Genomic DNA, 21,991 nt, shown 5'->3' on the forward strand with positions numbered 1-21,991 from the left:
TGAAACATAGAGCGCACCTAGTGTAGCCATATTCCCGAACAAATGACTCTTATGAGCTGGTTCTTTAAAACTACAGCTTGAAACATAGAGCGCACCTAGTGTAGCCCGATTCCCGAACGGATGATTCTTATGAGGTGGTTCTTTTGAATCTACTACAGCGCAAAACATAGAGCGCATCCATTGAAGCCAGATTCCTGAACAATTTGCTTATAAGCTGGTTCTTTTGAATCTACAGCATGAAACATACAGCACGATTAGTGCAGTGCAATTCCCGAACAAATTACTTTTGTGAGCCGGTTCTTTTTAATCTACAGCCCGAAACATAGTGTTTGGTTTCCCTCTAAATACTCAGTCTAAAAGTGTAGTTACAGCTGCATCGCTTTAGTTTGAATTGGAACTCTTAAATGACTTTGCTTTGACAGGAAGTTCACCCCTTAAGAATGTGCATCATGTGGAAATGTCCTTGAGCAGAGTCAGCCATCTGTTTATTCTTGACATCTGCTGCACTATTGTGCTGTTACATCTGTTCACCTTCACAACATGAAACAAACACACGCACACCAGCTCATTTACAGGTCTCTGCAGTCATTGTTATATTACCCTGTATAAATAAATTTTTAGCTGCAAAACACGGCGTACAGATGTTGAGATGTTCACAGATGGTGTAGTTACTCAGGTCGAGTTTTTCTACATCTCAAATAAAAGGCTGTGATTTGACAGCTCAGCAGAACAGACTTATAAAGTTGATGATGAATTCGGTCTGCTGATATGATATTTCTCCACAGCTGGACTCCACCTGACAGCTGTGTGTGTAAAAGTGTGTGTGAGGTTTTGGCCGTCTCTGAGTCAGACAGCAGACTCAGAGTGTGTCTAGGGTGATAACGGCATTCCATTACAAAAATTCACTATCATTGTGTCCGCCAAAATAACATAGATACATTTATTGACATCAGGACACTGCCTACAAACATAGAAATGAAAAGACATGGCAATGATTATGAAAGGCTATTATTGTTTTTAGGGTTTCCCATATTAATGTTTATGATGTTACAGTAGGAGCAAAAACAACATTTCAGCACTTTTAAATCCTAAAAATATGAAATAGTATATTCAACAGGGAATTAATTTTATCTATCAGGATTTGATTGGATAGTGAAAAGTAGGCTGCAATGGGCTATAATTGCCTTATGGGTGATTGACCATTTGTGTCCATGTTGGTTTGATGCATTTAATTGTTTTATTTATTTTTTAGCATTTTCTAAAATTGAATGACTTTAAAAATTTAATGTGGTGTAACCATCAAGTAAAATGTATTAATATTAAGGCAGTCGATTTAACATGTTAATTATATAAAAAATAACGTGCACAATTAATCATATCCCTGGACCGTAATATATTTATAATATATTTTATATTTATAATGATTTAAATATAACTTATAATCATTTAATCATTACAATGGCAAGAACAAGTATGTGAACCCTTTGGAATTAGCTGGTTTTCTGCATTAATTGGTCATAAAATGTGATCTCATCTTCATCAATGTCACAAGTATAGACAAACACAATGTGCTTAAGCTAACAACACACAAACAATTATAACCTTTCATGTCTTTATTAAACATTCACAGTGCTGTGGAAAAAGTAAGTGAACCCTTGGATTTAATAACTGGTTGATCTGGTGTGAACGACTCTTTTAAGGTCATTTCACAGCATCTCTGTTGGGTTAAGGTCTGGGCTCTGACTGGGACACTCCAAAAGCCATTCTGTAGTGGATTCACTTTGATGTTTAGGGTCATTGTCCTGATGCTTCACCAAACTTCTACTGAGCTTCAGCAGGCGCACAGCTGCCCTCACATTATCCTGTATGATATCTTGATAAACTTGGGAATTCATTTTTCCCTCGATGATGGCAAGCGGTCCAGGCCCCGAAGCAGCAAAGCATCCCCAAATCATGATGCTCCCTCCACCGTACTTCACTATTGGGAGGATGTTTTCATGTTGATACAGGGCTCCAGACTAAAAAAAATTACTTAGGAGCCATTGGCTCTAAACTGAAACATTAAGGAGCCAAATGGCTGTTTTTAGTAGCCAAATCACAGATTTTCTCGATTTAGATTGCTGTTCAGAAACAAGATAGAAAGCTGAAAAAAAGGAAGTCAGCTGATAACCCGTTCATCGACGGTTTAATAAACAGTATATATAGTTGAGAAGATAAGTTTGCATTCCCTTTTGTCTCATAAATGTTCACACCCCTTTCATAATTTATACAAATATAAGAGATAAAAGATAATTTTTTTATTTAGTACTGCTCTTCACAATCTACATTACAGATATTTACACAAAGTATAGTATGCATATAGTAGTGTGTTGCCTTCTTGAGCATCAGTGAATGTTTGCACCTTGTATACAAGTCCCTCAATTGTCCTAAGTGTTAAAAGCTTGATTATATTATGATTAAACAGATTAATTTATCAGCAATTTATGTAATTAATTCAATTACATTTTTTAATCGATTGACAGCCCTAATTAAAATACTTTCCTTGCACCTGGAATACATGAGTGTACACAACTTAAACATAAATGTATATAATTTTTTAGTCAAGAATATCAAGAAATTTTCTCAGGGTTACACCAAATGACCTGAACAAAATGTGCCGTGTCAAAATATCTGATATAATATATACAGAATAATGTAATGATGAACTGTGCACAAAGAAGAACATTCATTAATAAAGTAAATAATCAATTTTCATTTTATGTTTTTTTTTTTTTGTTGAGTTTTACAAAAGACTGTATGCAAATGATTCTCTCAGTAAATGATTGACATTATTTATGGTGTGAGATTCCTCTAGGATAATACTGTAATATGATATCTTTTTTCGTCTTACAGGTGAAACTGTGGCGTGTGTGTGATCCGGATCAGGATCAGCCGAGCAGTCCTGAGGTGACTCTGAGTCCGGGAGACGGACGATTGGAAATCGTTCTCTTCCACCCTACGACCTCAGGCCTGATCGCTGTGGCGTCCACAAGAGGAGTTCAGGTGTGGGACACCACGAGAGACTCCGCTCTGAGAGGTAAACTCTTCCCAGATCGCCTTCTGCATTAATACTGACTTAAAAACAACCATCTAAATTTAGTCTGGAATCACTCAGAGCTCGTCAGTGTTACACTAAGTGTTTTGTCTGCGTCTTTTTTTGGCTCTTTCTTTCTTGTTTGTTTTTTGGTTGTTGTTTTGTCTATGTTTGATTTATTTGTGTGCAACGTTTTGTTTGATGCACCGAGCCTCAGGTTGTTTCCAGGGCTGCATCTGGGGTCTAAAGTGGAGCAGCTGAGGTAAACGTTTCAGCTCAGAAGCATCACAGAGTTTTGGCTCATGGTTGGCTGCTGCTCTCTAGTGCCTCCTGCTGGTGCTCCCCCAACCTCTCATCTCACCATCACACCCTCATCCTGTTCTCATGCGTTCACTCTGCTTTTTATCATTGAAAATGTGTTATTCTCACTCTCTTGGCATTTTTATATCAAAAGTTGCACAAGTATTTGTGCCATGTGAATGAGATCTTTGAGATCTGCTGTGTTTGCATAAGCTTTTGCTCAGCGTGCTGTCACCACACTCCCCCTAACTGACACGTGTGTGTGTGTGTGTGTGTGTGTGTGTGTGTGTGTGTGCGTGCGTGTGCGTGCGCACATTCATGCTGCACCTGTGTAGATTCCTCATTGACATCACATGCTTTCCTGTGTGAGAATGTTGACGCTGGAAATCTAAATGGAGTTTGAGAACTTTCCTTGAATGTTTGTTGTTACGCATCTATGTTCTGACGTGTGTGTGTGTGTGTGTGTATGTATGTGTGCAGTACTGGAGCAGCACGCCGATCAGCTGCAGGGTTTGGCCTGGAAGGAAGATGGTTCTCTGTTGGCTTCATCCTGCAAGGTAAATGATCTCTACAGCAGCCATAACGGGGTTCATAACAAGTCATGGAAAAGTCAGCAAGTCATGGCATGCTGAGTGACTCCAGCCAGGTCTCCTAAGCAACCAAATTGGCCCGGTTGCTAGGGAGGGTAGAGTCACATGGGGTAACCTCCTCGTGGTCGCGATTAGTGGTTCTCACTCTCAATGGGGGGCGTGGTAAGTTGTGCGTGGATCGTGGAGAGTAGCATGAGCCTCCCGTGCCACCACGAGGACCTACTAGGTACTGGGAATTGGGCATACCAAATTGGAAGAAAAGGGGATAAAAAAATATACAAAAAAATAAATAATCATCTAAATCACGTTATTTGATCTATGTGGGGATATTTGAGATAACTGCGATCATTGTGCGCTTCAAATTCCAATCGCATTTTACAGTCCAAATAAGGGAATTTTAAGTGAATATATAAATGTCAATATATAATCAGTTGAACTCCGACCGTCTCACTGAGCCGAACCGCGGACAGCACTGAGAGCAGCTCCTGAAAAGCATGTGAAGATTAACCGCTGCAGAAGCGCTGTGATGCACACGCTGTCTGTGGAGGGTTTGCACAAATCTCCCACGAAAATATAAACGAGGGTTATATATACTTTCATTTAATGTTTGTGTAATGCCAAATGTTCTTGGTCAATGGGATTCATACATGCAGTGTTAATGACACACAGTGACACAGAGAAGATGACTGCTTAATCTGTAGTATTTCTGTGGAGTTGATAGGATTAAGAAACACAGAATCTTAAGGTCTTCCTTAATGCAAAATAAGAACCTTAAAATAACGTGCGAAAGTGACGAATTTAGGACAGATATATTTTACTATTGTCTACTTATATAATGTAACGTAATATAATATAATAACTACTCAGGTTGGCCGGGTTTCAAAAACAATAGTGTACATGTAAAATGGACTAAGACTAAATTTGACCAAAAAAAGAGAGATATTTTAAGTATTTGAAAATATTTTAATATTTAAATTTTAGTTTTCATGTCACTCATACGTTTTTAAACCTTAAATGAAAACAAATATCCCTATTTTATTATGTAATTCCCAGTTAAATATGAATAAATGACTTGAGGTGTATGAGGCACACGTACACCTAAAGAAGTATGACATTTTGTATGACAATTAATCGTAAAAGCCTTAAAACAGACAGTTAATCGTCATAATTGTGATTATTTTTTTTGTCAATTAATCGTCAGCCAAATTTAATAATTGTGACAGCCCTAAAACAGACAATTAATCGCCGTAATTGCGATTATTTTTTTTGTCAGTTAATCATAAGCCAAATTTCATAACTGTGACAGCCTTAAAACAGACAATTAATCGCCATAATCATGATTATTTTGTGGTCAATTAATCATAAGCCAAATTTCATAATTGTGACAGCCCTAAAACAGACAATTAATCGCTGTAATATTGAAAGCCCTAAAACAGACAATTAATCACCTTAATCGCGGTTATTGTTTTGTCAATTAATCGTCAGCCAAATTTCATAATTGTAACAGCCCTAAAACAGACAATTAATCGACATAATTGTGAAAGCCCTAAAACAGACAATTAATCGTCATAATTGTGATTATTTTTTTGTCAGTTAATCGTAAGCCAAATTTCATAATTGTGACAGCCTTAAAACAGACAATTAATCGCCATAATCATGATTATTTTGTGGTCAATTAATCATAAGCCAAATTTCATAATTGTGACAGCCCTAAAACAGACAATTAATCACCTTAATCGCAATTGTTTTGTCAATTAATCGTTAGCCAAATTTCATAATTGTAACAGCCCTAAAACAGACAATTAATCGACGTAATTGTGAAAGCCCTAAAACAGACAATTAATCGTCATAATTGTGATTATTTTTTTTGTCAATTAATCGTCAGCCAAATTTAATAATTGTGACAGCCCTAAAACAGACAATTAATCGCCGTAATTGCGATTATTTTTTTTGTCAGTTAATCATAAGCCAAATTTCATAATTGTGACAGCCTTAAAACAGACAATTAATCGCCATAATCATGATTATTTTGTGGTCAATTAATCATAAGCCAAATTTCATAATTGTGACAGCCCTAAAACAGACAAATAATTGCTGTAATAGTGAAAGCCCTAAAACAGACAATTAATCACCTTAATCGCGATTATTGTTTTGTCAATTAATCGTCAGCCAAATTTCATAATTGTAACAGCCCTAAAACAGACAATTAATCGACGTAATTGTGAAAGCCCTAAAACAGACAATTAATCATCATAATTGCGATTATTTTTTTGTCAATTAATCGCCAGCCAAATTTAATAATTGTGACAGCCCTAAAATAGACAATTAATCGCCGTAATTGTGAAAGCCCTAAAACAGACAATTAATCGCCATAATTGTGACAACCTTAAAACAGACAATTAATCGCCATAATTGTGATTATTTTGTGGTCAATTAATCATAAGCCAAATTTCATAGTTGTGACAGCCCAAAAACTGACAATTAATCGCTGAAATAGTGAAAGCCCTAAAACAGACAATTAATCACCTTAATCACGATTATTGTTTTGTCAATTAATCGTCAGCCAAATTTCATAATTGTGACAGCCTTAAAACAGACAATTAATCGCCATAAGCGCGATTATTTTGTGGTCAATTAATCGTCAGCCAAATTTCATAATTGTAACAGCCCTAAAACAGACAATTAATCGCCGTAATTGTGAAAGCCCTAAAATAGGCAATTAATCGCCGTAATTGTGAAAGCCCTAAAACAGACAATTAATCGCCGTAATTGTGAAAGCCCTAAAATAGACAATTAATCGCCGTAATAGTGAAAGCCCTAAAACAGACAATGAATCGTCATAATCGCGATTATTTGTTTGTCTATTAATCGTGGTATGTCTCGGAATTTGACATACTTGGAACTAAAACGAATGTTTAGATGCACAAATAATAAAATTAAAACTGTGATATGTCCTAGTGTGATTATTAAACTGCAAAAGGCTGCAGTTTAATTAAATAAATATATAATAATTTACATGTGCTGTGCGCTTCGAAATGAATCTGTGTAATGAATTCAGTAAAAAATGACTATTCAATAACCACAATTTACCTGTACATCATGACCTCTTATATTTGCTTAAATATTACACCCGTTAAACACCCGCAAATAAAATGTCCTGGAAATGCCCCTTGAAAAGAGTGGGAACCCTGCATAAGCATAAGCAAATATTTAAATAAGCATAAATTAAAGATGATGTACTTTACAATGCAAATTATATATCTTTTCCACAGTAATGAGAATTCAATTTTTTTTTTTGCATTATGGTAATGAGAATAAGGGAGAGGGGCACTTAATTGTCATGATAATGATGCAGAATGCAGAAAACCTTAATGGCTCTAAACAAAAATCAATAAATTATTTATTTCGTTTTTTTTTTCATTTACTTTTAAAATAATATTTCAGGTTAAGGTCAATTGACAGCATCGCCCCTCCTTTAAAAAAAATAAAATAAATTGTGGTTACAATGGAAGTGAATGGGGCCAAGTTTTAAAGGGTTTAAAGGCAGAAATGTGAAGCTTATAATTTTATAGAAGCACTTACATTAATTCTTCTGTTTAAACTTGTGTATTATTTGAGCTGTAAAGTTGTCTAAATTGTAGTTTTTACATCTGTTTTAGGTTTTAAGTCATGGCAACAAAGTGGTAAAATTGGATATAACTTTACACAGAAAAAGTTAGAAAACAATTTCATCACACTAAAATCATGTTAACACGCATGTTGTTTACGTCTTGTGGCTATACTTTTGCAACAGTCAGTATTTTCATTGTACCGTAAGTGTGTCTCTCTAACCTCGACTTTCGCTTATTTTAAAGAAAAGGAGGGCAGAGTCAAAATTATACCACAAATGCTGGAGCTTAACTTGGATTGAACCTGGAATATTCCTTTAAAGTTGTTGACTTCAGAAAAAAAAAAAAAAAAGAACAGCTCTCATTTATAGCCCTTCTCTAGCTTTTCAACTCCTGGGCTTGTTTGTAAAAAGAAGAGCAATTGTACCGGCCTTTTTTACCTCTCAAAAGTGGAAATAGTGATTTGCCTCTGTGGTGTAATTGTACAATCACTCCAATAGATGTTGCCAAAGTGTTTGTTTTTTCCACACTTATCTCTTCACTCATCAGTGTGGACCATTACGCAGATTGAGTTTATTACCGGAAAACATCATTATCACATCCACAGGGGTAAAACTCATAAACCCTGTCGCGGTGTTGTTAGGGACCGAGAGAATTTATGATCGAATCTGATTTGTGGAAGCCTATTATCACTGGCCCCTGAAAACCTGCCTTTAGTCATTTACTTAAAATATGTTAATTGTACATCATCACTCTTTTCGTCATAGATGAATAACACTCAAAGATTACACTTCAAATAGCCAGATGTGTCAGTATGATTCAAGATTGTGGTGGCTCATTTGAAATGTTAAACAACAATCTGTTTCCTTCAATTCAGAAGCGTTTCTATTTCTGGGCCTAACAGGTTTCTGTTTGGCAGGAGCAATGTTTTCATTTCATTCAGTTTATGGAAAATGCTGTTGTTAAAAATGTTACTTTGAAATTCTTTTTCATAGTGCATTCAGCTCTGTTAATAAGTAAGGAGTATTGATGGCTATTAATGAATATAAGGCTGCCACAGATTACTTATTTATTTATAAATCACATATAGGCTATAACTCACACATATGTACAGGGTAGCCCCCCCCCACCCCTCCGAAGAAATGGGACACTATGTTTGATTGCTCATATCTTAAAAATGCATAAAGGCATTTGCACGATTTTTAGCATACTTCTAGGACTGAAAATTTAGCTAAATGATTTACTTATTTATTTATTTGTAGCAAGTTGCTGCTCTTGATGACGTCACAGTGACGTCATTTTGTTGTTTACAAAAAGTCGTAGAAGTATGGCAGAAATCGTGCAAAGGCCTTTATGCATTTTTAAGATATGAGCAATCAAACATAGTGGCCCTTTTTTTTTTTTGTTTTTTTTTTGGCCACCCTGTAGATATCTATAATATATCATCTACCTATATATGGGTGTTTCTTCAACTTCGGTGTTATGTTTCATGTTCAGTAATTAAAACTATCAGTTTTTCAGTATTTACTTTTTTTGTATTTTTTTTAAAATACCTTTTATGGGTAGATTTGATTATTTTAGCCTTGTCCCAGATACAGACTTTCAATATTAAATTATAAAAATCCATTATATATGCATGTTTAGACTTTGATAAACAAAGAGTGAAATAAACAAACTATTTCATAATGTATTGTGTGAAAATTATTTCTATTTATTGTCCCACAGTTTTGGCGTCATTTCAACCATACCAAACAATTTTGCCCCTAATATAGATTTTTCAAAAGTTAGTAACCAAGTTGACAAAAGTCGCAATATTAGACAAATGATGTTTGAAGAAAAAATCAAGGTAAACTTAACTTGTGAGGAGAATATGTTTATTGGTCATTTCCAGTTAAGCTGCAGTTTTGCCAAATTATGCAAAAAGTGTTAAAATTTTATTTTATTGTGTGTATTTAGGATACGTATATGTTAGCTATTAAACGAACCATATCAAGACAAAGGAGTCGGTCGTTTTATTTAAAAAGAAACATTAAAAATGTCATTTCCATCAGAGTCATTTCCAGCACAGAGTTCTATTAAACACAATTCAGAATTTGAGATGTGCTGGAAATGACACAGTGGTGGGAATTTTCATGACAAAAATGACATAAATCTCCTGTGATGCATGTACATACACTGTTGGACATTGTTAGTAGATAAATAATGATAAAAAAGAGTGATTGTGAGAAACATTTTTAACAAGATTTTGTGGACTTTCTAGAAGTTAAAAATGCCTGAAGTTGAAGAAACACCCATGTACTGTATACAGTACATCAGATGTCAGAGGTTAAAATGGTTGCAAATGGCATTTCATGTTGACTTCAACATAGTGTTTTATATATACTGCTAGATAAATGCAGATCAAAGTGTACCTGGTTTTGGGGTGCAGGAGAAGGTCAGATTGTCTATAACTGAAGTGAGGAAAAAATAAAAACATGTGAGAAATGTGACACTAGATCACAGACAGAGCTCCAGAGGTTCTGCCCTCACTGGCTGAGCTGTAATTTAAGCGAATAGGCCCTTCAATCTCCAAAAATCCAGCTTATTAAAGCAAATAAGCACTGACAACATATGTGTTCAATTCCAGACGTTTCCCCCGTTAGGTGAACACAAAGAGAGCAGCAAACGGAGAGTGCATTCATGACAGGCCTCGTTCGGAGGTGTGCACGTGCATATTTTATGACACTGCAGGTGTGCACGCCTTATGAATTTGGTGACTTTGTTCAGTAACGACACAGAACTTTGAAGCTCCAAAAAAAAACAAAAAAACATAAAGGCAGCATAAACGTAATCCATATGACTCCAGTTGTTTGATAAATGTCTTCAGAAGTGATCCAGTCATTTTTAGGTGAGAACAGACCAAAATATAAGTCCTTTTTTACTATAAATATTGTCATCATCAGTCTCATTGGTGATCATTATAGGCTCGATTAAACATTAAGAAGTGTAATCGAGTTTGAAATCATGATTGTGCTTAGAGACTGCAATGGCAAGTTGTACAGTGCAAAATAGAGTTATATTTTGGTCTGTTGTCACCCAAAATGGTTTAGATCGTTTAAGAAGACATTGATTAAACCACTGGAGTCGTATGAATTACTTTTATGCTGCCTTAATGTGCTTTTTGAAGCTTCAAAGTTTTGGTCACCATTCACTTGCATTGTATGGACCGACAGAGCTGAAATATTCTTCTGAAAATCTTCTGTGTTTTTGAGAAAGTGAGGCAAACATTTATTTTGTAGTTATTCGCTAATGTTTCTATTCGTTTGCTTTAATGTTAAACACTTTTAATTGTCTCCCACTTTCAAAACAAACATTTAATTAGTGATGTTTGAGAAAGCAAGAATCACCATTATCACAAGGCCTTTTGACATTTAATCACATATAGGAAATGAATTATAGATATAGTAAGGAAATGTTGCTTTTGTTAAAATGCTTATTTTTGATATCAGTATCAGGGTTGCACTAGTAAAAATGTTAATTCTTGAAATAAAAATGACATCATTACTTGCGGAAATACCCATTCTTGATATATATATATATATATATATAAAAAAAAACATTTTCAACTAGTAAAAATAATGATATCTTTTTTTTTATTTTTTTTTAAACATGATTTTTTTTTTTTTTTTACTAGTTTCGTAAAATTTCGTAAATTTCATTTTTGATATCAAGGATGGGTATTTCTATGAGTAATAATATCATTTTGTATATCAACAATTAACGTTTTTACTAGTGCAAATGTTCATTGATATTAAGATTTAGCATTGCCATTAGCAGTAATCCCATTGCTGATATCAAGAATTAGCCTTTTAACTCGTCAAAATTGAATTTTAGATATCTATAATTCATATCTAGCACGTGATTAAATGTCAAACTGGCTTACGATAGGCCTATCACTATAACTGTTGTTTATACGTGGCATTTCAGATTTGAATAAATATCAGTGAAACCTCAATTTTTTTCTTTTTTTTTTTACTTGGTGAAACGTGTGCTGGTGCTAAAAAAAATAGACACAACGCTACGAACACAGGTGTCTCGAGACGCGATTTTAACAGTTTTATTTAACTTGACATGGTGTCTAAAAAACGCAGCACGACGCGATGCAATGGTCAAAGAGGACCATCTAACCTGCCCATGTTTACAATTGAAAACAATTGAAAAACAGGGCAAAAGGACACGTTCATGTGAACGGCCCCTTACTCCTTAATATAATGATTGTCTATTAATCAGTATGGAATTGCTTCCAAATTTGACTTTAGAGAGGGAGGATTCACAGAATTTTTAGGACTTCTTAAAGTTCAGGAATACCAGTCACAGTTTGTTGTCCATGGAAACAGTGAGAATTGTGGAATATTTACTCTAGGATATATGTTTTGTGTATATAGATACACAGGAGAGTGAAACTCATTAAATTCAATGTGTGAACTGACTCACAATTTGAGCTCAAACTACAAACATTGATTAAACAGCTGTTGCCTCTGCACACACACACTGATCAGGTCCTGCTTTTTGTGTGTGTGGCATGCTTTTAATTTATTATACTGCATTTCTCTCTCTTTCTCTCTCTCTCTCTTGCTCTCTCTTTCTCTCTCTCTCTCTCTCTCTGATGGGCGTCAGGGGTCAGACAGCTCAGTCTGTGTGTAGTCTGTTCTGTTTGAGTAAACTGGTAATAAAACCCTCTCTGTAGAATTACAGGCCTCTATTTAAAGCAGTATAGATTCTGATCTGGGATCATGTTTTTGCACTCTGTTTGCACTGATCATAATCACACCGGTAGATCTCAGGTCAGAGTTTCACATGCCTATGGACTGTCAGGTCTGGTTTGTATGCTTAGGGGTAAGACTAACCCCCTCTGTCTGGGGATTGCACGGCCTTGTGTGTGGGCTCCCCATCACAGTATTAACTTATATACAGCAAATAAAATACTCTTCTATCATAACTGCACATTGCAAGACAGGATTTATAGTTTCAACAACACGCTCATCCTTTTAAAGGGGACACATCATAAAATCACATTGTGTTCTTTGCTCTTTTTGGAAATTAAGGGTTTGATGCACTGTGTGCACATAGGCTATGTTTGGAAAAGGCTACAAGCATACTGTGCAATACATGTAGAAGGGTACCGAGTACTTCCTACTATTTAATATATAATATGTGAAATGGTACACATTATGCAAGGGTAGATTTAGAAAACAGTTCTACATTTCTATCAGATAACCTTACAACGTGCATTTCTAATTCAGCGAGTGCCATCCAGTTATCATCTCGGATTTAAAATAAAGCATATTTTGCTTTTTTAAATCAATAAATTTTTTTGTGCGTTTTGGCAGTCAGATTAAATAATGAGTCAAGACTAGGGTTAGTCCAGGTTCTATACAAGTTAAGCTCAATCGACAGCGTTTGTGGCATTAATGTTAAAAATAATTTTGACTCATCCCTTGTTTGAAAAATACATTGCATTGAGCCTTACTTGTATTGAACCCGAAATATTCTTTTTAATGATAAAGTAAGCAATGTTAAAATTGTGGTTTATAATACTGTACTTCTGGTTTAGAAGAAGAAACCTTGACTAACATTATAATTGGACTTCAGAGGGAAAAGTAATTATAGCAACAAAAGTGTAGAATTCAACTCTTAAAGACACTTTTATTTTTAATGGTACCACTCTTTTATTTCATGTGTGTTTGGTAATAAAACCAGCATGTCATTGTGAAGTAGTGTGGTTTACAGTGTGTTTATCCCGTTGAAATGATTTATCGTCTTGGTTTTGGTGACTTGTGTCTTGTATGATTGTCTAGAGCTGAAATGAGTTAGAGATTTAAGACAATGTCTCTGGCTGCTGACAGGGTGCATTATGAATAAAAATCCCCATGTTATTCTTCAGGGAGTGATTGAGAGCGTCTGTCTAACAGGACTGATAAACCACACAGCGACTCTGCTCCAAAACCTAGTCAGCTGCCTACGTAGGTAACATTTTAAGGCATCAAAGCTAAGGCAATTATTATGCCTTCTAAGGTACCTTGTTTTAGGTAAATGCTTAGGCCTTCACAGATAATGCAATCCCAGACTGCATTGCGGTGAGCTCAGTAAAAAAAGAAAGAAAAAATTGGCAAGATTTCATTCAATACTGGAAAATATTGATAAAATATTAAAATCATAAACCTTGACTATTTTACCCAATATTTCTGTTGTATTTATTTATTTTTACTAATTAGAGTATCATGTTTTTAGCTTGGCTAACGTCAAACTCAGCCAATAGTTGCTGCCTACAAATAGGGTCTCCATGGTCTTGGAAAAGTCGTGGAAGTTTCTATAACGAATGTACAATTTTCTAGTTATTCTCTTCTATAAATATTTCTTGGCCAAATAGGGACCCACTTTATATTAGGTGTCTTTAAGTACTATGTACTTAAGCATTTGATACAATGTACTTATTATGTACATACGTGATTTTGCATTCTACTTACATTTAAAGTACCTGCATTTAATTGCATCTATAGTTGTAATTAAATGTACACTTTGCAAATTGGTCTGAATGATTCATTTGTGAATCGGCCTGCATATGAATGGTTTCACAAACGACTGGAAAGGTCATGGAAAGTCATTGGTCAAAAAGTGTGGGAATCGTTTATGTAGAGCGCTACAAACCAGTCACTTATGGGATTTGATAACGGTTACGATGCTGCCTTCGAGGCCGTTCAGATGATCGCACTTTTGTGTTATAAAAAGCTAGACGGAGCTCACTGAATGGAACAGAAAGCAGGAGTCTTGAGACACGTTTTAAAAATGCATCGCTCCTGGTAAGAGATGCTAAAAAAACAGCCAGAAGTGCCGCCACGGTTAAAAACCCTTGTTTACATAGATGATGGAAGCAAAAACGTGTCTGATGTGAACTGGCCCTCAGGGGCCTTTTAAACCAAATGATTCTTGGTGTTAATGAAAAGCTAGAGAACGCAGCTGTCTCCAGACTAGTTTAAAAAAATATATATATATTATTTAACGTGGCGCTCATGTGGGAAACGCTGAAAAAAAACATTCAAAGACGCCGTGTTTACAAACATTCGGTGTGACTGGCTTCGTAGAAGCCAGCTGCATATGTAGCCAGTAGACAGCGAGGCAGCTCGCAAGTTTTTGGAACAGAGCCCACGTGTGTGACCGCTTTCCAGTCACCAGTGTGTGTGCCCACCTCTCTTTCCTGATAATGAGAGATAACACTCTGCTTGTGGATTTGTGAGCACTCTGCTCTGGTGTTCATTAAGGGTTTGTTATGTTGACTGATGAGCGAGTGAGGCAGCGTCTGTTCATATAAGCTCTCATTTCCCCTCACTGCTCGCATTCTCTCTCCTGATTGGACTGTCTTTTCGTGTAATGGGGTCGTGTGATGGTCACTGATTGACTGAAGTGGTTTTGACATTGAGTGATAGTTTCACAGCTCTGTTTGGGTTTACACTGACAGTTATTTTGACTGACTCGTAACAAAAACCACATGAAGCCATTTTTACCATATAGTGATTAAAGTCCCATCTTACTTAAAATAGAAGACATGCCTCCAAAATCACAGTACATTTGAATTCTGAAAGTGTCAAAGAATTTCAAGGTGGACATACTGAGAATTTGTTTTAAGCACTGCTTTCTTTCTTTTCTCGGCAGGACAAAAAGCTGCGTATCTTTGACCCGCGAGCCCAGCCGTCAGCTGTTCAGGTACTGTAAAAAAACATTCTTTTAATCCAAATCCATAAAACGCATATTTTCCTTGTGAGTTTAGATTGTTTAAACTCACATAAATGAACCACTGACCTGCTGTCACCTCTCAGATATATTATATTAGTCAAATCAATTTATATTTGAGTACTTTTTTTTTATTTTTAGGTGGTTTCAGCAACGATTTTGTTAGAGTTTAGTTTTTATGTAATGGACAAAATTGTATTCCATTTTAATATTTTTTATTTTCAGTTTTGGTTTTAGTATTTACTGTTAAGGAATCAGCAGGAAAGTGAAAACTACTATTTCTTTTTAGGAAACACTTTACAATAAGGTTGTATTTGTTCATATTAGTTAACTACGTTAATTAACATTAACAATAAACAATACTTTTACAGCACTTGGGTCATTGACGAATAAGGTTGTCTGAGGTGAGAAAAATAAGAAATATAAAAATAAAAAAAAAGTTCGTATAAGTTTAATCTCTGTGTCCAATTTTGTTTCATAAATTTATAGCATTAGTACTATTTTCTAAAAAAAATTTTTTTATGTAATGTTGTGTAACTGTGTAGTAAATGGTATTCAAATACTTGCACCTTGAATACATGAGAGTTTACGCAACTTAATCAGTAAAACAAAAAAGATTTCAAACAGATTTTTTCATTTTTAAATCATGAATATCAAGAAGTTTTCTTAGGGTTACTCCATTTGACAAGATGTGCCTTTTCATTAAAATATCTTAATTATTCAAAAACCTGACACACAGAGGGTTTAAAAAGGGTCTGTTTTGTCTGTCTGTTTTATGTTGTTCAGATTTTAATGAGACTTTTATTGAGTTTTAAAAAAAAATTTTTTTTTAATTACTTTAACCCTTTAAGCTCAGATGGCCCGCCGGCGGTCCCGGCCCGCAAGAAAAATATTAAAATGAGTACAGTGATGACCAACACAAAATAGGTATCGTTTGAAAGCTTAGAAGCTCTACTTTACAATGCATGTAGGCATTATGACCAAAGCTGAACAGGTACTTTGAAATTTGCAGACAAATCAGAAGTGTTCCATTTTGATAATTTACTAAAAATGTTGCACTGAACATATTATTGTAATCAGTAAAAACATCAGACTCATCAAATAGCCATGTGTCATATGTTGTTGGAAAGCTCTCAAAGAGTAGAATACAACCAGCCTATCTGTTTTACTCACAGACAAAAATATAGCAATTACTAGCTAAGTATATCTCTTTGACAGTTATGTTGGTGTTGCTTATATGCCGCATTTTCGCTTATAACTTCAAGAAAAATAAACGGAACATTGAATATCACATACCATTACAGGAAGTGATTATCTTTCAAATGAGCTTACACACAAGGTCATCGGATGCATAGATCATTAGATAATCCACACAAAGCACAGTTACATATGGCCACCAGGAGATGGCGCCAAGTACGTGACACAAACTCAAATGACACAGAATGAAACTCATTCTGTGAAATCTCATTACTAAAATAAAGTCTGCATGCTATGCAAACCTATAATCATTGTGTTTGTATGTGTAATTAGTTCTTATGTACAATTTTGTTTTATTTGTTTGGAGAGGCTTTTGGACACACGGAGACGTTTTTTGACACTATGTTAAATTATTTTTGTAATGCTATAACTTTTGATTGTTTTGTCGTATCAACAAAATTTTTTTTAACTGGTTTTAGAGGGTTTTAGAAGACCTCCCAGTGAAAATCAGCTTCTTTTGCTGTTTTTCTCCCCAGTCGGGTTAGTTTAATTTCAGTTTTTGTTTGTGCTATTTTATTTAAGTCGACAAAAATGCTTTTTAAAATCAGTAGATTTCTTATATTCATTTTCATATATAATAATAACCCAGTCAGTATTCTGTATGTGTGTTCGTGTCTAGCCTGGAGAATTGTCTGTGTTTGCTGGTATATTGCTAGCGTATGTATTTGCTGCTTCGGCTGTAGTACAACCAGTGTTCTTGCATTATGTCTACTGGATTGGAGGGACTCCATTTAATTTCTCCATTTATTTCATTCTGTCCATCACGTCCTGTCTGTGGCCAATCAGATCAGACCGTAACCTCAGTATGGCTCAATCACTAGCTCATTGATTCCCTCACTTTGTTGTTTATCACAAGCTGGTGAAATCATGGGAACTAGTTCAACTTTGGGGAAACAATACAATGCCATACCAGTGTGGCCATGACCGTATGAGTCAATATGTTTTCGAGACCGGTGAAAACCGTCAACAATCACCGCAGCTTTGGTTTGAGAGCTAATCAATTTGCTGATTTGAGCAGGAATGAGGAAGTTCAGAGTTCATTCCCACAGCCCCCGTCAGAGGTGAGGTGTGACCTCACTGAAGGTTTCTCCAAGAGTGAGTCTCTTTGTATTTCTGGTGTCTTTTAAAGGTAAATAAAAGCTCAGAGGAATCAAATAGGGTCATGGTGGATTATAGATTACCCACGCTTCTTTCTGAATAAACACACACTGCTTTACTGAAGATTAGTGTCTCAGAAGAGCGCTAGATCTGACATCTGACACTACATCGGGATTGCAAACACCCACACACTCTCGTGTGATCTGTGTCAGTGTGTGTTTTTGGAGTGTCAGATTATTGGATTATCATGTTTTTCCAAGCCCATATGACTTTCTTTTCTTCCTAGGAACACAAAGCTGGCACCGTGCGACACGTGTGTGTGTGTGTGTGTGTGTGTGTGTGTGTGCGCGCTCACCAGTGGCATTAACCTCACATGCGCTCGAGTGTTCTTTAACAAGCCATCCTGCAACATCCCTAACAAAACCACCCTGACGTGTCTTACAGTCATGGCCACGCCAGACAGCATTTGGATTTGTTTACTCTCTAACCCGTAAGTGCCGTGACCATGCTCTTTTGCTGACTGCAGCCATCTACTGGGTATGGACATGCTCTGCCCTGTCCCGTCTAATTATAGTTTCGAATTTCGTTTTTATTTATATAAATATTTTTTTATATTATATTTTATTTTAACCTCTCCATTCATCTTGGTTCAACTACACTAATGCCAACCAGGACAGCTCAGAACCTGGGAATGGTGGTGGATGACCAGCTTAACTTCACTTCCCATGTCTCATCAACCGCACGGTCTTGCAGGTTTGCACTATACAACAGTGGTTCTCAACTTTTTTTTAATGAACGCCCCCCTACTTCATTCCCTTACCCCGGCCACCCCCCTATTATATTCCCTCACTCCCCTAATGTAGCCTGTGTCAAATTTAAAAGAGCTGAAGTAGTGATATGATCATATTTATTATCAATCTATTTCTGCCTAAAGTGCAGTTAGTGTTACTATAGTTCATTCAAGGGTGGTGATGTAGAATTCTGTGCTGAATTCAAATGGTTTCCACTTCACGTGCCTTGTTTCTCGCTGATTCTCGCAGCGCTACAATGATCAGAGCTGTGCGTTTAAGAGCTCGAGACTGGTCTGTGTGTAAAAACGCACCTGCTTTGCGCTCGCACTGCTCTGTCCATTGAGCCATATCCACCTACAGAGCCATACAGGTGCATTAGCCGAGATTGTAACTGACGCTGCTAAACCAGATACTTCAGATGCGTCGCTAGACTTCAAAATCAGATGAACCGCGGTACAAATGCATACCAGCCCGTATAATTGAGAACCAACTGATATACTCCAAGTCTAGAGAAATGTTTTAATGCAAAGAGGAAATTGATGATAGATTTGATTATTATGACTGATAAACGCCCCCCATTTGTAACCTAATGCCCCCTTCTTTTCTAATTTGCTCTCAGCGCCCCTTGGCATCCTTTGAACGCCCCCCTGACCTTTCCTGTCTGAATATGCTGCACAGCTCCTTGTCCAAGCTCTGGTCATTTCAAGACTGGACTACTGTAATGCTTTGTTGGCCAGCCTCACATCTAGCACAATTAAGACACTGCAGATGGTCCAGAATGCAGCAGCACATCTGGTCTTTAATCAGCCAAAGAGGGCTCATGTCACCCCACTCTTGATTTCACTCCACTGGCTGCCAGTAACTGCCCGCATCAAATTCAAGGCTGCGACTCTGGCCTTCAGGACAGCCAATGGAGCTGCACCAACTTACTTCAAATCAGTCCTCCAGGTCTATGTACCAACTCGCTCTCTGCGGTCAATAAACGAGTGGTGCCTGGTGGTGCTATCGCATAGAGGCACAAAGTCTATTTCACGATTGTTCACTTTCTCTTATATAAATATATATATTGTCTGTCTTCTACGCTAGCTTCTATACTTCTCCAATCACTTTGAGAACTTGACAGTGCGATACTGCAGATATTGTTGACTCTTATACGACAAATTGCTTGCAATGTTCCTCATTTTTAACTAAGGTGGTGCAAAAGGTCGATAACGATTAATCGGCCGATATATATATTTTTTATCGTTTCATAGAATAATAAAAAATGTCTTAGTCTTTACTATGAATGGCACAGACATTGAGGCTCTAAAATTAATAAAATCCCAAAAGCATTGTATTGTGCAACCAAAATCCCAATAATAACCAGAAAAAATGCGATTTGGTGTATAAAGTGGGACTTTTAAATAAAAACAAGCCCGAAATACACCTGGGACTCTTATTTTGAAATGACAGAGTCTGGCCTCCGTTACAATACTCTACATGTAAGTATTTACCAAATGAATTCATATAATGTTATGAAGTAATCAGTTTTGACTGTAAAGAACAGAAACGATATTAAAAGACACATTATTCAATGAAAGTGGAGTCGCCTCATCTTTGAATGACACACATTACACGGAGGAAGCGATTTGTTTTAATCTCAAGCACGTTTCATAAAAACAAGGCGATTTTCCACGTATTCCAGTACTTGCATTTCTAAAAGCTAAATTCGAGTACTTTAAGGACCTTGTGTGAACCCTGTGAACAGTGTAGAAAAAAGCGCAGCAGGGGTCAAATTAAGTGATAGAGAAATTATGATGTTTGACGGGTCATTTCATTTATGATCACATGCGCAGAAAACAATTTTGCAGATTTCGAAATATCGAGTTATGCCACGATATTGTCCATAATTTTTTTGGGTTTGCGATATATCGAAATTCGATATATCATCCCATCCATAATATATATATATATATATATATATATATATATATATATATATATATATATATATATTTATTATTATTATTATTTATTTATTTATTTATTTTTTCACCAGATGAAGTTTATTGATGAGGAATAAAAAAATTTAATAAAAAATCAACTATCGACACTAATTGGTAAAACTGATTTATCGGTGTACCTCTAGTATCAAAAACTATATTTGTGGTCATTTTTGTTTAATTTTATATATCAAATATAAATTATATAGTCTTTTTTAAGTCAAATTTATTTTAGTTTAGTTTCTGTTTTTCATACAATTTTTTATTTTTACAGAAATTTTCACTCTATGACTGTTAATTTGATTTTAGTTTTAGCTTGTTCAATGTTGTCTAGTTTTTTTTTTTTTTTTTTTTGCGTTAAATTTTCCCAGGTCATCTAGTATTATTATTATTATTATTATTATTTTTTTTGGTAGATATTTGATATACAATTTTGGAGTCATGAAAATGAAATGTATTTATTGTCAGTTTTTTATTTATTTTGAGTTAACGAAAGTGTTTTCATTTAGTTATGGTAATGATAACACTGGCAAGAACCGCGTGTTGGACTCTTCCAGGGCAAAGCCACGGCAATGATGCCCACGCCACAATGCAAACACCACAGTCTTCAACGTGTCTGAAAGCTGCTGTATTTTTTTATAGTCTTGACCTCATATGAAACACAGCCGTTTGTCATCACAGAGCCCATGCCGCCACACACACACAAGCCCATAAAACAATACTTTAATGCGCTGGATGATAAAAAATGTCCGTTTATGGAATGACCACACAAACGTCCACTTTTCTTCGACAGATAGTCTGATATTGACAGGTGGGGTAAAAATAGAGGCTAATTGCAGTCCGGTGTATGCTGTATTTACAGGAAGAAGCAAAACTGTAATTTTCTCTGTTGAAAGGCATAAGTATAATCTGTAATCAGTGTGCGCGTGCATATATTCAAGTGTATGACTGAATTTAGGTAGCTGGAAGAAAGGGCTGGGAGAAAGTTTTGGATTTGAGAGTTGCTTGCTTAAAAAAAACTACTATTCATATATGTTAAATGTACATTTAAGGGCCTCAAAGCTAAGACTAGTAGTGGTGTTTGCCAAGGCAAGTATCGCTATTGCTCATAGTTAGGGTTAGTAATATGACATCTAACCATAAGTATTAAACGTCTGTATGTAACTCGTTCCACACTGTTTGTACTACAGACATGAATGACACCTCAAATCATGTGGCTTGTTGAGGAGAGGTGTGATGTTACTTTTTCTAAGCAATCAGACTTACGATTTGTGTCTGGCAGATGATAAAATCGGTAAAAAAATGAATGTACTACAATGAAAGTGCACAGGGCCAAGCAATAAACATTAAAACACACACCGTTTCAAAGCAGACACTTTGAAAGACACTTGAAGTGAGACACTTACAATGGAAGTGAATGGGGCCAGAGCATAAACATTAAAATACACACCCACAAAGCAGACCCACAAGACTTAAACATTGTATACTGTATGTTAATATGATTTCAGTGTGATAGAATCTCTCT

At 35.8% G+C, this 21,991-nt stretch overlaps 1 protein-coding gene across 2 annotated transcripts in view; it reads left to right on the forward strand.

Annotated features, from left to right (window-relative positions):
* Nucleotides 1–21,991, forward strand: part of LOC127451975 (mitochondrial import inner membrane translocase subunit tim16) — a 190,048-nt gene that overhangs the window by 10,156 nt on the left and 157,901 nt on the right. For both annotated transcript variants that reach the window (XM_051717076.1, XM_051717078.1), the window contains exons 5-7: nt 2,893–3,076; nt 3,854–3,930; nt 15,261–15,311. In XM_051717076.1, coding sequence (XP_051573036.1) covers nt 2,893–3,076; nt 3,854–3,930; nt 15,261–15,311 — 312 coding nt within the window. The remainder of the gene's footprint in view (nt 1–2,892; nt 3,077–3,853; nt 3,931–15,260; nt 15,312–21,991) is intronic.

This window comes from Myxocyprinus asiaticus, chromosome 14, assembly GCF_019703515.2.
Source record: "Myxocyprinus asiaticus isolate MX2 ecotype Aquarium Trade chromosome 14, UBuf_Myxa_2, whole genome shotgun sequence".
Classification (NCBI taxonomy): Eukaryota; Metazoa; Chordata; class Actinopteri; order Cypriniformes; family Catostomidae; genus Myxocyprinus; species Myxocyprinus asiaticus.